The sequence below is a fragment of the Schistocerca gregaria genome, chromosome 6 (genome assembly GCF_023897955.1).
Source record: "Schistocerca gregaria isolate iqSchGreg1 chromosome 6, iqSchGreg1.2, whole genome shotgun sequence".
Lineage (NCBI taxonomy): Eukaryota > Metazoa > Arthropoda > Insecta > Orthoptera > Acrididae > Schistocerca > Schistocerca gregaria.
In genome coordinates, this window is record NC_064925.1 from 76721608 (window position 1) to 76740631 (window position 19024).

A 19024-nucleotide genomic window follows, 5' to 3' on the forward strand; every position below is an offset into this window, starting at 1 on the left:
ACGATCAACTTTGTATGATCATTCCATTTTAAATAACTCCTAATGCGTACTCCCAGATAATTTATGGAATTAACTGCTTCCAGTTGCTGACCTGCTATATTGTAGCTAAATGATAAGGGATCTTTCTTTCTGTGTATTCGCAGCACATTACACTTGTCTACATTGAGATTCAATTGCCATTCCATGCACCATGTGTCAATTCGCTGCAGATCCTCCTGCATTTCAGTACAATTTTCCGTTGTTACAACCTCTCAGTATACCACAGCATCATCTGCAAAAAGCCTCAGTGAACTTCCGTTGTCATCCACAAGGTCATTTATGTATATTGTGAATAGCAATGGTCCTAAGACACTCACCTGCCCACATTTGAAATCACTCTTACTTCGGAAGACTTCTCTCCATTGAGAATGACCATATATGTCTCTCCATCATTCGCTGTCACCAGGGCCGACTTCTTTCAACTTATTGGGCAGCTACATTCCCCATTTCTGCTACTCTGTGACTTTAATGTGCATCATCCCCTTTGGGGTTCTCCCAGGACCTGCCAAAGAGGTGCCCTCTTGGCTGGCTTTATTAACCAACTTAACCACTTCTGCCTTGACACAGGAACACCCACTTTCCTTTCAGACTCCTCACACACCTGTTTCCATTTGGGCCTATTCTTTTGCACTGCCCAGCTTGCCCATCGTCTTGAGGTGTTCATTCTTCCTGATGACTACTTGTGTTACCATTTCCTGTGTGCTCTCCGTCTGCTGATTCCTACCCCATCCACATGTACACCCAAATGGCAACTTACTGTGGCTGACTCGCAGCTTTACTCCTCCCAGGCGACCTTCGAAGAACAAGATTTCCCCAGTTGTGATGATCATGTGGACTATCTCACCAATGTTATCCTTACTGCTGCAGAATGTTCCATTCCCCGCACTTCCTCTTTGCAATGTCGTGTCCCACTCCCTCAGTGGACTGAGGTGTGCCATGACGCAATTCACGCACGGAGATGTGTTCTCCGCATTTTTAACCGCCACCCTATGCTGGAAAACTGCATTCATTATAAACAGATGTGTGCGAAGTGTTGTCAAGTTCTTCAGGATAGCAAAAGAGCTAGCTAGATTTCATTCACTAGTTAATTTAACAGTTCCACACCTTACTCTGTCATGTGGACCAACCTCCAAAAGCCCTCTGGAACCAAGATCCATTCCCCAATTTCTGGCCTGACTGTAGCTGACGATGTCATCGTGGAGCCTATTTCTATGCCCAACACCTTGGGCCACCATTTTGCGGACGTTTTGAGCTCTTCCCACTATCACCCTGCCTTCATCCATCAGAAACGAGTGGAGGAGACTTGGGCTATACCCTTCTCTTCTCAGAATCGTGAGTGTTGCAATGCCACCATTATTGTGAGGGAGACTATCATGCTCTCAGTTTATCCCAATCCTCCACCCCAAGGGCAGACAACATCCACATTCAGATGTTGTAGCACATCTCTCTTATGGGCAAGCATTTTCTGCTTAACATGTACAACAGCATCTGGGCTGAGGGCACATTTCCTGGACGCTGGCATGAAGCCACAGTAATACCCATACTTAAGCCCGGTGAGGAGAAAAACCTTCCAACTAACTAACGCCCCATCTCTCTTACCAGCTGTGTTTGCAAGGGAACTTACAATTCATGCCCGGCTAGTGTGGTGGCTCGAGTTTCGCCATTTACTAATGAATGCACAGTGTGGATTTTGAGTGCGGCGTCCTGCAGTTGGCCATCTTGTTACTTTGTCCACCCATGTCATGAATGGTTTTCTACGAAAATCCCAGACTGGCCATGTTTTTCAATTTGGAGAAGGTCTACGACATCTGCTGGAGAATTGATATCCTCTGTACTCTTCACACGTGGGGCTTCTGTTGGCACCTGCCCTGTTTTCTGTGGGCATTTTTACAAGACAGAGTTTTCAAGGTGTATGTGGGTTCTGCCTTGTCAGACACCTTTAGCCAGGAAAATGGTGTGCCTCAGAGTTCTGTCCTGATTGTCGTCCTGTTTGCTATCACCTATAATTGTCTGTCTCCCACTGGGCATCTCCAGCTCCCTTTTTGTCGATGATTTTGCCATCTATTGCAGTTTCCTATGGAACTGCCCCACTGAGCGGCACCTTCAGTGCTCTCTTGATCGTCTTCACTCCTGGAGCATCGACAATGGCTTTCGCTTTTCCCCTGTCAAAACCGTCTGTATGAATTTCTGGCAGCCCAAATGGTTACTCCCACCATGTCTCCATTTGACCTACTGCTCTTCCATTCATTGAGACTACGAAATTCGTGTGGCTCCTGCTCAATAGGAAACTTTCTTGGTCCTCCCTTGTATCTTACTTGGTGTACGCAGTCCCTCAATGTCCTACGTGTCCTCAGTGGTACTTCCTGGGGTGCCGATCAAACCACCGTCGTCCGTTTGTACCGCTCCCTTGTCCGTTTGAAACTCGACTATGGGTGCTCTGTTTATCCATCCACACGCCCATCCCCTTTATTCCGCCTCAACAGTATCCATCGTCATGGCATCATTTTGGTCATGGGCACCTTTTACACCAGCCCGGCTGAGAGTCTGTATGCTGAAGCTGCTGAACCAAGATTGTCCTACTGCCGTGACTTTCTCCTCAGCAGGTACGCATGCCGTTTGTCTGCCATGTGTGGCGACCCCTCCTATGCCTCCTTCTTTGATGATTCCTTTGATCGTCAGTATGGGGCTCATCCCTCTTCTCTGTTACCTCCTGGAGTCAGTTTTCGCCACTTGCTACAGTGGCTTAACTTCATGCTACCTGCAACTTTCCCAGTGGGTGTGAAACCTTCACCACCTTGGCTTTGTGAAGCAGCCCATGTTAACCTTGGCCTTCATTCGCTTCCTGAGGACACTACTCCAGCCACCATCAGTTTCACGACCTTCACATAGAACATCGTGTTAGCACCTTTGTATACACTGATGGCTCTGGTACTGATCATGGGGTCTGGTGTGCCTTCGTCATTAGCACCCGTGTCTTTCAATATCGGCCTCCAGCACATTCTTCAGTATTTACAGCTGAGCTTTTCGCCTTTTATCTGGCCACAACATAGTCTTCCCAATTGTGTCCTGCTCAGGCTCACTAAGCACTCTCCAAAGTCTGTGTGCTGTTCACTGCTCATCCCTTAGTGCAGCGGGTCCAGGAAAACTGTCACTTGCACACTTTTGGTGGAACCAATTTCATGTTTCTGTGGGGGGCCCTGGTCATGTCGGTTTGCCAGGAAACGAGGCTGCTGGCGCTGCTGCCAAGGCTGCAGTTCTCGTACCTCAGCCCGCAAGTGCCTCTATTCCCTCTGATAATCTCAGCATTGCCATCTGTCAGGAGGTGGTGTCCCTTTGGCAGTGCGAATGGTTCTCCCTTCACAGGAATAAGCAAGGGCTTATTAAGCCTCTCCTGGCCCCTTGGACGACCTCTTGGCTCTCCCACAAGGAGGAGATTGTTTTAGCTCGGCTGTGTGTTGAGCACTGCCGTTTCAGCCATCATCATTTTCTCAGAGGCACTACCCTGCCACTTTGTACGCATTGCGGCCAAATTTTAACTGTCAGCCACTTCCTGCTGGAATGCCCTTTTTTAACAATTTACATTCCAGCTTGGGTTTGCCGTCTGATTTATTAACCATTTTAGCGAATGACGCATGGGCCGTTGACTGTGTTTTACTTTTTATCCGCCAAAGCAATGTGGCGAAGGCCATTTAATTTTTAGTTTTGGACCACAATTTTCGTATGATATTTTTTTTAGCCATTCTTCCACATCCCTGTTTTTAGCTGTCTCCTATTCTTTCCATTGGGTGTGACGTATAGCTGTTTACCGCCTCCCTGTAATCATGTTGTAGAGTTTTGAGTTGGGTGTGTTTTTTTATATTTTTTTTAAACAAAACAATGTCAAGAGTATTTTATACATTTCTCCTGTATTCCTTAAATAAATGTAATCATATTATCAGTTGATTTCACTCTATTTTGACAAATAACTAATCATCTGAATAGTGACAGAAAATCTTGAAAAGAACATCTGTTTCATAAAGAGAGAGGTATGCAGCTGTCTGTACTACCTTGAAATAGCTTACCTTTTCATTCAGTGATGAGAGTTTTGACAAAGAGCTCTCTTATCCCTAAGTTTCATTAGCGTCCTCTTCCTCAGGAAATTCCCTCCTTTTCTGTGGCATGTTTAAAATTTGGTCTCCAGCAGTGTAGTGAAATTAGATCAAAGGCACATCATCAGAGATTGATGGTTCAATTTAGTGCTTGAAAATGTTTGCCGTTATCATTGCACAAAGAAATTATTGAAATTGAAAATGTAATAAAGCAGAAATTATTAGCATATAAGTTAAACAACAATCATAAATTGTCAATACAATATCAATGAACATTGGTAGGTTATGCTATGAGAAGTGCTCAATAATTAATGCAACACCTTTTTTCTGAAAACAGGTTGAGTTTATTCAGTATTCCCTATTCTTTTGGCGACAAAACCATATTTTTCAACATAATCTGCATTAAATGTGACAGCCTTATAATACCTTACTGGGAGGGCCTTTATGCCCACATGGTACCATTGCACTGGTCGATGTTGGAGCCAGTATCTTATTGCATCAGCAATCTCCATGTCATCCAGGTGCTGCTTTCCTTTATTAGACAGTCACAAGCCGGAAGGTGCGAGATTCAGGCTGTCGGGTGGATGAGGAGGAACAGTCCAATGGTGTCAGACGCCTTGCCCAATTACTCACCATGCTTTTGTTCACTGCCAGGTCTTTGTAGACATTCTGGAAGCACCTATGAAAACCTGCAGTGCTCTGGTTTTCCATCAGAAGAAACTCGATAAGAGCCCTCTGGTTGAAACGTACATCTGTAATAGACACCATTTTGAAGGCTACGTATAGCGCCGCTAGACTTTATAAAACTCTTGGGGTTGAAGTGGGAATTTTCCATGACGTTCCACAACAAATTTCACATTTTTAAGCTGAAATTGGCTGAGAAAAAAGGGTTGTATTACTTGAATGAGATTTTCACTATACAGCAGTGTGTGCGCTGATATGAAACTTCCTGGCAAATTAAAACTGTGTGCCCGACCGAGACTCGAACTCGGGACCTTTGCCTTTCACAGGCAAGTGCTCTAACACTGAGCTACCGAAACACGACTCACGCCCGGCCCTCACAGCTTTACTTCTTGCCCTTGAAAGGCAAAGGTCCAGAGTTCGAGTCTCGGTCGGGCACACAGTTTTAATCTGCCAGGAAGTTTCGGTTGTATTACTTGTTTGAGTGCCCCTCATATAACAAGGCTGGCACCATACACACCAGTAATGCTGTAGATTCTGTAGTGAAAGGCACAAGATGAACTGTGATAAAGTAAAATTAACTAAGTTTCTGTTTGACCCAACAAATGAACAAACTAGTTTTGTTAGATGATATATGGAAAGGATAGATTGCTATTCACCCATTGAGTGGCAGATACACACAATAAAATGGACTGCTTAAATGTTTTATTATTTGTGCAGTTTTTTCATTGTGTCTGCCTGCGACTTGATGCCTCCTCTGTGTGGTGAGTAGCAATCTATATATTTCATGTTGTTGTTGCTCTGTCTATTGTTTAGTTTTGTTAACAGATATTTTCAGGTGCAAAACATATTGTTTTTGGCACTTTCTATTGTAGCAATGAGGAACACAGACAGAATTTAAAAATGTGTCACTCATTTATAGACACCATTAAGACTCCTGTGTTTAAACGGGCTATTTAAAACTAAAACTCTTGTATTTTTAATGTGATTGCAGGGAAAAGTAACAATAATTATTCATTATATGTTAAAGGTGATTGGTGAAAGATTTAACATTTGCAGAATTATAGGTCTGTTGTATTCCATCAGAATAAATAAACATTAAATGCCAGTTATTGTCATTAATAGCTTAATACCTGAATAAATTTTTTATGGAAGAAAAAAATTAGAAATAATGTTGCTCTATATCTACCCAAAACACTCAGGAGATGACAGATGTCAGAAGTGGTGGTAGCTTCATGTAGAATCTCTGCCTGCCGGCACTGCTGCTCATAAACAGTTACCCTTTCACTTATTAGAGTCACACAGGTGTGATGAAAATTTGCAATATCCGGCCAAAACTGTCACATGTCTGTTCACGCTCCTAATCTCCTGACACACAGTACGATACATGTTGTGCATTGCAAGTCCTGTAGTCTTCAAATGAATATTGTAAGGTTCTGATTGGCTGCATCAGATTTGGATTTAGCAGCATTCTTTCTATATTTTTATTTATTTATTTATTTATTTATTTATTTATGCATTTATTTTACCTGGCAAGATTAGGGCCTTCAGGCCCTCTCTTACACCTAACCAGGCATACTCAGATTGAACGAGTTACAGTTTCTACATAACATTAAGGAAATATAGCCTATTATGCAGTATTGATGTTAAAGAAAAAAAATAGATATTATAACAGTAGTACAATGATAATTATAACAATAAAAATAATTATAACAATCAAGAATAATAATAATAATAATAATAATAATAATGACTACGTATATGAAAGTAAACATACTTTTCTTTTCTGAATGTCAGTCCCATTGTTAGTTGCCTTCTACTATAATGGCAGTACATAATTCGTTTCATCCAATTTTACAGGATCAAATCATTCTTTTTTTTCCTGAGTCATTGGAATATGGAAGATTTCTTCATTATATAGTGGACAAAACGTGGAAATAAAATTTTGGACACAGATTGTTCCTTTTGGTGATCTCTTTTTATTTATTTTTGCAAAATAATTTATATAAAGATGAGCATCTATGAAACATATCTAATTTATACACTGCAAAACACACTAAAGTGCATGAAAGAGAATACTTTCCATTGTACCAATTATTTGGGCTTCCTCCGATTCCATGCACATATTGAAGGCAAGAAGACTGACTGCTTAAATATCTCTGTGCGCTCTGTAATTATTCTAATTTTGTCTCCTTGAACCCTATGGGTTGTAGTATAATCCTAGATTCCTCAGTTAAAATTTATTCTTGAAACTTGGTAACTGCATATTTATGGAATAGTTCACGTCTGTCCTAAAGCATCTGCCAATTCAGCATCTCCACTACTTTCTCTCCCATGGGTTAAGCAAGCCTGTGACTGTTCCATGCAACCCTTCTTGCATATTTGTTTAATGCCTCTTGCTGTTCGTATGGGTATGGGCTTCACACACTTGACCAATATTGTAGGTTGCATGAGTGATTTGTAAGACCTCTTTGTAGAACAATTGCATTTTCCCAGTATCCTGCCATTGAACCTGTTTTAAATATGTCTTAACCTATGTGATTGTTCCATTACATATCCATACAAATTGTAATCGTTGTTGTTGTTGTTGGTGGTGGTGGTGGTGGTGGTGGTGGTGGTGGTGGTGGTGGTCACCACTCCAAGGACTGATCTGACATGACTTCCACGCCAGTCTATCATGTGTGAGCCTTTTCATGTCCAAATAATTGCAGCAGCCTACATTCATTTGAATCTGTGTACAGTGTTCATTGCTTGGTCTCCCTCTACAATTTTTAATCATCCCCCACTCCCACACACCCCTATTCTTTCCATATCAATTCAGACTTCGTCATCAGTTAATAATTTTATCCCTGTAATTCCAGCATCCTTCTTTAGCACTACATTTCAAAAGCTTTCATTCTCTTGTGTGAACTGCTTATTGTCCACATTGCCCTTCTGTAGGGGACAAGTAGGGGGCTACACTTGATACCGATAACATCAGATGAGACTTCCTAATATCTAAATTCATCTTAGATGTTCAAAAATTCCTCTTTCTCAGAAATGTTTTTCTTGCTATTGCCAGTCTGCACTTTATACCCCCTCTACTTCAGCCATAATCAGTTATTTTACTGTCCTAATAGCAAAACTCATCTACTTCTTTTAGTGTCTCAGTTCCAAATGAAATTTCTTCAGCGTCACCTGATTAATTAAACTATATTCGATTACTGTTGTTTGACTTTGGTGTTGTTCATCTTACAACCTGTTTCCAAGACATTACCTATTCCTGTTACCTACTTTTGCAAGTACTTTGCTGTGTTTGAGAGAATTGCATTGTCATCAGCAAGCCTCAAAATATTTATTTCTCTCCCTCAACTGTAATTCCCTTCCTTAGTTTCATTAATTGCTTGCTCGTTGTACAGATCAAATAACGTTGAGGATAGGCTACAGTCGTGTTCCACTACATTCTCAACATCTGCTTCCCTTTCTGTCCTCCAACTCTTATTATTGCAATCTGGTTTCCGTACTACCAGTAAATAACCTTTTGCTCCCTGTGGTTTATACATGCTACCTTCAGAATTCCAAAGAATGTAGTCCAGTTACCGTTGTCAAAAGCTTTCTTTAAGTCCACAAATGCTATAAAAGTGAGACTGCTTTCTTCAACTTACCTTGGAAGATAAGTAGTAGGATTCAGTATAGTTATACCTAAGTATTTGTATGAGCAACCAGTTCCAGTAGTGATTCATTGATGCTGTCACTCTCGGATGCTATGTTTATTCATTTTGTAAAGTGGAAAATTTTACATATCCAGACCTGTTAAAGCAACTTGCTGATCGTTGCACCATTTTAAAATCTTATCAACATCTGTCTGACTATTTGTGCAACTTTTTTCAGACAGTAAAGAATTATAGATAGCAGCGTCATCCATGTAAAATATTACTGTTGATATTGTCTGGAAATCATTAATACACGATATGAACAGCAAGGGTCCCAAAACATTTCCCTTGGGCAAATCTGTAGTTACTTTTATATCTGTCAATGACTGCATCCAAAGTACATGCTTCGTCCTACCTACCAAGAAATCTTCCATCCAGCTGCAAATTTCACTTCATACCCCAAACAATCTTATTTCCAATGATAACCATAGGTGTGTTACTGAAACAGTTGCTTTTCAGAACTCAGAAAATACTGCATTTACCCGACTACCCTGATCTATGGCTTTGTCTTTCAGTATATTGTGCGAGGAAAGCATTAATTGGGTTTTGTGTGATGATTTGGGAATTCATGCTGGTCGTTCCTGCATTTTTTAGGAATGTTTCATTTGTTATGATTAAAATGGGAACTTACTCAGTTGCAAATTCTGTATAGAATCTTTTGAGATTCCATCAGGCCATTAACAGGGTTGCCACAGGTTCTGGAAATCAGGGACATTCAAATATGATATGGAAATCAGGGAAATTAAAGAAATAACTGGAAAAATTTTGTTTTTGTCTCAGTAGATGAAATGCTTTGTTTACTGAGGTGTTGTGCATTATCGTTGGTTAGGTGCAACTGAGTATGTGCACTGCTTCCCTACTCCCTCATTACTACTGCTTCTCTCCTTTCTACCACTCCCTTCAGCTTGCAGTCAGTGCTGCCACTACATTTTGCCACTAGCGTAGCAGCTCTCGGCAAGAGGCAGGGAGGCATGTGGAGTGGTTTATTTGGACCTGATTCTCAGAGATTGTAGACGCAGTGGCCAGAGATGACAGTCATGTGTGCACGAGTTGTGTCTGAATGATTGTGTGGATGTGCGTGTGCTCTCATTTTTTGACAAAAGCTATGGCTGAAAATTTAGTTGTGACAGTATTAATTGTCTTTTCTACATGCCTGTCAGCAGCTCAGCAATTATCGTTTTGGTGAGTTGCTACCTGTCCTCATTTTTATTGATTCCCAGAGTATTTGAACAAATTATTGTTGCATGGATTGATGACTGTGGTCTCATTTCAACAACATGTTGTCTTTGGCTCGTGAATAGCTGGCCACGCGAGTGGATTTCTACAACAGGCCAAAAACACAGGCCGTTTCTGTGGGTATCTGTAATGGGTTGTGCCTGCTGATCTGAAGACATTCGGTTCCTACTAATGTGCAGACCCTGCTCATCAGATCGAGTCTCCCTGACCTCCCTGGTGGCCAGGTCTGTTCGTATGTGGAGTAAAGCAGCAGATTTTTACGGTTTATCCATGGACCCAGGACTGTGGTGCTCATCAGGACGCCAGAGGCCACGGGTGATGGATTTCATTATTTGCAACTGCCTCACCACAAGTGCGCTGTACAGTATGGCATTTTATAGACGCTTTATTCGTTCTAGTACATTTTTGCACTTCAAAAGTCGTTTATATGTTGGAAAGTATGGACAATAGAAGAAGAAAATTGTGTCAGCCACTGACAGTTTGTATGCTATGTACTCATAGATTACTCAAAATAAAAATCACAAAATACCTGTAAAATAATAGATAGAACACAGTGGGTAGTAGCCAACAATAATGAACGTAGTAGAACCAACATTGTTTTGCAGTCACCTACAGTGTAGGTTTACACAATTCTTCCCCACCTTATACACTTCTTTCAAGGGGCCTAATTTTTTTTCTGAGGTTATTTCTGAAATCAATGAAGGTATTTTAGATCTGTCTTGCGACTCCAAGGAAATTCATATTTTTGTCACCAAATGTGTTTTGTTTTATTGAAATAAAATAACATGAGTAGTCTAAATGGAAAATGTATACCATTTGTCTTGCTTTCTCCATTTAAAAACAGTTCATTACAAAAGATGTTGATATTAGTACATAATATTTTTGCATTTATCAGGAAACAACATCTGTTTGCAAGTTTTTGTTAGATGTTTCGTCATTTGCACTATTCTATTGGGTCTTGTATCGTAGCTGCAAAGAAATGTGTCAACTTACGTTGTAAGTTATCCTTGAGATGTCAAAATTTGTCAGGGAAAAATGTTAAAAACTGTCTGGAAATCGGGGAAATATCAGGGAATTTCAGTCAGAGAAACTTAATGACAACCCTAATTAAGTTTTGTTTGAGTTTAGCAGTGTCAGCTGTTCCTTAACACCACTGATGCTACTGTCTATTTCATCTTTGCAGTGCTGCAAAGATTAAATTGGGGCAATACTTCTTTGTTTTCGTTTGTAAAGAAACATTTCAAAACTGAGATCAACATTCTTGCCTTTGCTTTGCGACCATCAATTTTGGTTATTGTGCCATTAGAGGACTAACATTGGTGCCACAAATAACCATTATATACGACCAGAATTTTATAATATTCTGCTACCGTAGTCATTGAAGGCTTCACACATTGCCTTCTTGAAAGCCAAAAACATTTCATTCATCATCTTTTTATTTCCCTGTTCTTTGTTTTGAACTAATTGCACAGAAGTCTCTGTTGGTTTAGAAGTGCCTTTTTCAGTGATTGTATATGGTCCCATCCAGCATGAACTGTTCTACTAGGTACATATCTGTCTAGGGCATTGGGAACTACTCTCTTAAAAGTGAACCACAATTCATTTTTTTTTTTATACTTCTGTCCAGAGCTGGATGTTTAAAGCTCTTCATTGAGATATGACACTATCTATTTTGATGGACATGTAAATCTTTCTACTTCTTTTTGTTTCAATTTATAACGTGGTAAACACTGTGACTACAGCTGACTTATGGTCACTGATACCAGTTACAAGTGGACATCCTCAGGTCTATCTGTAGGCAATAGAACCAATATATTTCTATTATGAGTGGACTCTTGAAGAAAGGTGGTTCAAATGGGAGCATTTTAGATATGCAAATATGCAAGTTAAGCCTTGGAAACTCTCTGAGCCATCCAAATATGCCAAAATGATGATCAAAATGCATTTCAAATGTGAAACATGTTTCATAATAGCAATGACCAACTTTTAAGCCTCAGGAAAGATGTGCCTTGAATATGCTTATCTTCTACAAATGTGGTACATTTTGATTGCTAACTTTCAACAGTAGTGGCAAAGTCAATAGGAGAGGTTATAGTGCGTGTGGGCATGTATCAAAACACGCACAGAACAAAATTTTAATTTGTTCAGTGTGAGCCACAAAATGCAAAACCTTCTTAGCTACTTTTGTAATAGTAGTAGTAACAAGGAGAGGAGGAGGAGAAGATAGTGATTATGATAAAAGTAGAGGTGAATTGTTGACATTGTGTTACTTATGTTGAATCAAAAGGTTATTTGATTGTTTCTATTTTTAGAAGCTGACTGAAATATCACGCCTGAAGGAGCAACGTGCTGCAGGTCGCCGGCTGGAACTCAATCAGCTCGAAAAGATTAAAAAGGAAGATGAGCTGCTCAAGGAATTGCAGAGCCTCGTCTTGTGATAGTGGACCAGTGGTTACAGTTTGAGGGCTTCCGACATGACAAAACGATATATGGCTCGGGTTGTGCAATCTCAAAATGTTGCCAACTCGTAAACAAAAAGTTCCCGCACAGTTGAAAGCAAACAGTACACCTCCAAACTTACGTCATTGATTTCACATCAATATTGAGCAAAAATGAACTGTCAATTGCTTTGCCTGACTCATTGCTACAGTTCAGAAAGTATTTTTTTGTTTGTGTAATTATTTTTGGATATCTAATTGTGTTATAGAAACAGCTGGAAAATCAGTCTTCTTTTATTTTCTTGAAGAGGTATGTATGCAGTTTATACTTGGTGCTTTGATGTGAATTACTTTGCCTGTTGTTTGTGGACGTATCAGTATAAATTTTCTTTTGTGATATAGTGAATAGTGTTGTTATGGGACTTAGCTTTACATTGATTTGAAAAGTAATGTTCAAACAATGTAAAGAATACATGAAATGGATTAAAATTATACTATATTATTACTGATTGGGTGGTGCTACATATTCTCTATGAGAGTTACACATTTTATTATACTTTAATGAAAATTTATATGTACATAATTTTACTCTGAAGTTTAGAAACAAATGACCTGAACAAGAATAAAAGTGAGTGTGTAACTGAGTAATTTTGGATGTGAACAACTAAGACCAAAACAAAACATTTGTGGAGCACATTCAGTAGTAGAACATAGTCAGGCATTTGGTCTCTGTTGGAATTGCTTATGCTGGATCAAAATGTGAAATTTGTATGATACATGGAAATAGATAAATATGGAAAAGATTCCTTTATATATTGCTGAGGAGTGTATTTTGTCAATGTCAAGCTGATTCGTCACGTAATGATCTTTTTAAGATGTATTTAAGTACTGGAACAGTCCATTAAAACAAATATAAATTATAGCTGTTAGATATGTATATTAGCTGACAAGAAATATGAAAAAATTACAGTAGGAAATCTTATTTATGTACTGTCCTAAATGTAAATCTAAATTCAGATTCTGTGTCCTCATGTAACTTTCTATATGAGAGTATAATAGTAATTTTCCTGTATAAAGTCTAGAGCTTGCTCTGTGTATTTTGTTCATTTTGTGATAGTAAACAAAATTTCTGATCATGTTATTTTGCCCAGTTTGCAAACATAAATGTATACTGGAGTGCTTAATTTGTATTCTGAATTTTGTGATTGGTATTACTTTAATTTAATAGCTCATTTGAACATAGAAAAAGGCAGTGACATTCAGTTGTTTATCAGTGTTGCGACATACATATGTCTTCATATGAATAGTAGCTTAAATAAGTTCATTGCAAAATATATTTTTATATACATATATAACTATAAATATGATGTGTATAGATGGCGTTGATGAGTCCATGAACATAGTTATCTAAGCGCAGTTTTGTTTCTTTTCAGATTTAAAATTTTTGATGTATTATAGTGAATCCTCAAACTGGAAAAGAATATAAAACAAAATATGATAACATCTTGTCGACATTAATTGTCAACAGTTTCAAAGAAACTGTGTTATGTTCGCATGTGAAACTTCTCACCATCCTTTGGGTTTGAATAAAATATCTGATAATGAACTTTGCAGTTGCTTTGCCAGATTATTGTTTATTCTTTTTTCTTCTTCCTCTTTTTTTATGTAGAAAATTTTCCATATTGTAATTTGGAAATTGATACATTATGCAGTACAGTAATTATGGTTGCAAGTGACAGAAATTATGTACCTATTATGATTATTTAAATGGCTGTGTGACATTTTATGTATATTGAGTGGGCATGTTATGTACAGGAATTGTGTTAAAATCAGCACTTAATTAAAACAAGGCAGTAAATAGGAGTAATTTTTTTCAGCAAGTGTTACTAATACTTTTATATAGAAAGTGGGCATAATTCATGTAATTGGTGCTGATTTACCTTTGTTTCCTGCATGCTGCATTTTTTATTATTGTTGTGAAAAGAAAATTCAAATAATACTGCTGTGTGCAAGACAGCTGAGGGGTAGGTACGTAGTCAATACGAATTTCAGAACAGACTTTTTTTTACATTAAGAATCTCATTCATAACTTCTTTGTACTTCAGGATCTGATGATGCTCTATAAAAATAAAAAACTGATTTGCAGTGTATGTTGTCCAGTATAGTATTCCATTACCTATTGAAATGACAATATATTGTCATTTTTACAATCATCGCACAGTGTCACTTGGTAAGGAAAAAAGTTTTTAAAAAAATGATGTACTGAACAAACACATTGACATATCAGTGTTTCCATTTTTCTTTAACACTATAATATTTATTTGTGACAGAAGTGGTGACTGTTGCCTCAGTGCAGTATCATGTACTTTTACTGCTGTTAAGTGTGCTTGTACAGTCTGTTGTTATGAAGGGGTTATGATTTAAAAAAATATATAATTGCACTTATATTGGAAGAGATGTTAGCACAGTTACTTGCCTATTATGTTCCTTTTGTGTAGTATTGTTCTGTAGTGGATTACAACCAAAGACCTGTTAAGTATAAGTGCTATAGAAAACCAACTGTTTTAATTAAACAGTCTTATGCCATTTCTCCGTGTTTCTTTCAGTTCTCAAAATTAGTGGTTGTATAAATCATCCACATTTGGCTGCTTTGAAAACAGAATTCTTTTATTTAATAATGCACAAATGTCACAGATGTGAATCAAAAACTAAAGTTAATTGCAAATTTGACATTGACTTCTTTTTAAATATATGTATGTTTTGAAGGACTTATATACAATAGTAAGGTCTAGCAGATGGTTAGCTGTGTTTTAGGAATACTGTCACAAAAGCAGTTACATTTGAGTGTGTTTCAGCTTTTCACCTTATATTACTGTGATGGTGAAATTTTTTTCTTCGATGGAGTACGGAACGTAATGTTACATAACTTTATTCTGAAAGTTTTGTGGTTGTTTCGAGTGGAATTTTTTTACCATACAAAGACCTACATGCCTCTATTATGTTATTACAGCAACTTTTTGACAACTTAAAAAGTGAGATGATGTCATTAGATCTTTACATAGTTGTAATTGCACAATATATTGTTACAACGAGATGGTAATGTAATAAGGGCTTATATTTATGAATATTCTAACAATGATCTAACAGAAAAAAAGGCTGTAATAAAATTATGTGAGCTGCATTGTGCATTTGTTGACATAAAACCAGAGCATTTATTTGCCAAAATGAATTGTGTGTGCATGTTCTAAAATTATTTATCTGTGCACTGTGATTGTGAATACTACTAACATGTAATGTACATGTACAAATCATATGAGCAAGATTCATGAAAGAATAATATACAGGACAGTATTCTGATGACAAAAATTAATCATTTGTTCATTTTGTATGCTCAAATGACCAATACAGCAATCTAGCAAGAAAATTAATACATCTTGTTTTTCTGATAAACAGCTAAGTTGAAACTTCCTGGCAGATTCTGGAAACAGCTAAGTTGTTATATTTCACGTGCACTGTGAAATAAGAATGCTTTACATTATCCTGTGCTGGAACAATATCGGAGCTGATGTAGGCCTTTCACAGTGATACCTAATGATTACAACTACATACTGATGTTCAGGAGTGTGACTGAAATCCTCACTGAGCTTTCTGAAATAATTCAGGTAACTGTTAGGATGTTTGTTTATTGGTATTAAATTCACAATTGCCTTAATTTGGCTGAGATGGATGACGCCTGTCACCTTTTTAGATTTCTGGGACTGATGTTCACAAGCATAACTGTGCTCAAATCTAAAAAATACATCATTTTCTTTGGGAAAGTGTCCCAAGTTTGCATATGACAATGGTATAGCATTATGTGAGTATCCCATATAGTTCAAGATTCATCAATGTGTTCTAAAACAGAATGCTTTATTAACACTTGTAGGTAATTGCCAGTAATCTTTTTGAGAACAAAGTCTTGAGTTACTGAAGAAACTTGCGTCGTGATAAGACACAACTCATATTTGGAGAAGTGGGTTTAAATCCTGATTTACATTAGTCTCAGACTCCCTGCTGGCAAATCCCTTAGCAGATTAAGTTCATTGTCAGCTGAATATGGATTGCACCTCTAATATGACTGTTGGTGGAATTTGAACTCTGACCTGCTACCATACACCACCAAATTACACAGACACTTGTGACTTTGTTAAGATATGCTTGCAGACACCTAATCAGATTCAAAGAGTTAACTGTTAGCACCCATTCATGTGTCCATGATAATGAAAATTTTTTATGGAGGTGTAAATAGAAAAAAAGAAATACATTGCTTATAAAAGATGGTATCAAAATGATGTGTCTCTTTAAATGAACATCTTTGATGTGGAGTTTGGAGACAAAATGTATAAAATTGTATGAATATTGCAAACCACTGTGCTTCTGGGACAGTTTATTTTGTGCTCTGTTGCACAATTTCATCCCTCACTTTCTTCCATTAGTATGTTGCGAGCTGTCGGCTGTGGATAATGTGTCCTGGCAAGTATGTTTAGTAAGTAATTAAAAGTTCAACAACTAATTCAAATAAAAGGTGTTTCAATCCTTCAAGTGTAGAATAATGCAGACAATAGAAAATCCTAAATTGAGTCAACTGAGATGTGCTACCATTGGTACCAGAAATGATTACTCTAGGAGGAACAAAATCTTGGCTGAATTGTTTGTGAGAAGCCACTAGGGGAAATGAAATGACAGAAAATACAGGATAGAATAACAAAATTAATTCAGATAGATTGCTACATACCAAAGAGAAGGCATTGGGAGGCAGACAGGCACATTTAAAAGTAAACTAAGTTATCAGACAAAAACTAGATACACATACACACACTTCTCAGAACCAATGTACTGTAAATCCATGCTTCCTGCATAGAAAAATTATTTGATGAACATTTCATAATTCAGTCATGAAAAATGTTTCAGATGCCATTCAGAATTTAATGGATGATATACAATAAGAGAATGTTTACTGTCCTGAGAGGCAGTACGAGTTCCCAACACCACATCACTCAAAAATAATTCAAAGTCCTTCATGATATGAAAAGTTTGTATCCTTATTCGTGAACACTTGGGGAAGAAAACATGTCCAGTGAAGACATTGTATAGAAATACTCTTAAGTCCCATACTATTTCAATGTTCTGAGGTGCAAGATGACCAAACAACACAGATCCTCTCACCAAACAACATGAGACAACTTGTTTGCTCTGGTATCCAGAAGCATTGTAGTCCACTAAATGAGACCAATTATCTGCCCCAGTAGCAAGTGGTCACTGATGGCTTACTGCCATGCTGGGTTTGATTCCTGGTTGGGTCACAGATTTTATCCGCTTGGTGACTGTGAGCTATGTTGTTGTCATCCTTGATGTGAGAGTCTCTGAAGTAACTTCAAATAAAAAAGGACTTGCACTAGGTGGCTGAACTACCCCAGATGGGGGTTTCCACCCAGTAATGCTACATCACGATTTCATTTCCAAGCTCAGAAATGTAAGATGATCCAGTTCTATTCTTTATTCAATTGGTCAGTCTCCTTCCGAGGTGACTTGCAGCTCTCCTGCTTTCACAGGCCAGTTTTCCTATACAAGACAGTCAGTCAGAACATGTGCTATACATAGCAATTTTTCTTTCATAAATAATAATTTCTCTCTGAGTGTTCAATTTGACCCAGAACAGTTGTATTACTTTCTTTAATCTATACCAAAAAGTATGTACTATGTCTTAAATATTTCTAGTACTCCATATGCAATGAATATAGAAAAAATGTGAAATGTCATAAAATTTCAGTAATGCCTAAAATAAGAATGGTGACAAAGTGTGGTTTGTAGGGTGGAGTTTTGTGGTGAATTAACAGTTAACTGCATAGTTTCACCTCTGTATCCCTTAAACTAGGCTACTTCAAAGGACCGTAAATTTTAAAACAACTATTGAATAAAATGTGGTCATACATATATTTCCAATATTGTGTAAAGGAAAGTTGCTACTCACCACATAGTAGAGATTCTGAGTCGCAGATGGGCACAACAAAGAGACTGTCACAAATATAGCTTTCGGCCAGTAAGGACAACTAACACACACTTTCACAAATGCAACTCATCCACACGACTGCAATCTCAGGCAACTGAGACCACACCCTGAGGCCACACTTTGAGTGTGGCCTCAGTTGCCTGAGACTGCAGTCGTGTGTGAGTTGCGTTTGTGAGAGTGTGTATGTGTGTGTTTGTCATCTAATTTTGACGAAGGCCTTACTGGCCAAAAGTCTCCTTCCGAGGTGACTTGCAGCTCTCCTGCTTTCACAGGCCAGTTTTCCTATACAAGACAGTCAGTCAGAACATGTGCTATACATAGCAATTTTTCTTTCATAAATAATAATTTCTCTCTGAGTGTTCAATTTGACCCAGAACAGTTGTATTACTTTCTTTAATCTATACCAAAAAGTATGTACTATGTCTTAAATATTTCTGGTACTCCATATGCAATGGATATAGAAAAAACGTGAAATGTCATAAAATTTCAGTAATGCCTAAAATAAGAATGGTGACAAAGTGTGGTTTGTAGGGTGGAGTTTTGTGGTGAATTAACAGTTAACTGCATAGTTTCACCTCTGTATCTTTTAAACTAGGCTACTTCAAAGGACCGTAAATTTTAGAACAACTATTGAATAAAATGTGGTCATACATATATTTCCAATCTTTGTTAAATGAAATGCAAAAAGGTGGTCTGTATTGACTGAAACTAGTATCACACTTCAGTAAAGTTGATACGCAGATGTATATAAATATGCCTTTCACTAAACTTACTAGATCCTCTATAATGAGGACAGCCAAG

The 19024-nt window shown here is 38.0% G+C and overlaps 1 protein-coding gene across 1 annotated transcript in view; it reads left to right on the plus strand.

Annotated features, from left to right (window-relative positions):
* The window catches only part of LOC126277985 (eukaryotic translation initiation factor 2A), a 147026-nt gene extending 131424 nt beyond the window's left edge, over positions 1-15602 (plus strand). Inside the window, exon 13 of the mRNA XM_049977650.1 lies at positions 12049-15602. Coding sequence (XP_049833607.1) covers positions 12049-12174 — 126 coding nt within the window. The 3' untranslated portion in view covers positions 12175-15602. The remainder of the gene's footprint in view (positions 1-12048) is intronic.
* The last annotated feature ends 3422 nt before the right edge of the window (positions 15603-19024 follow it).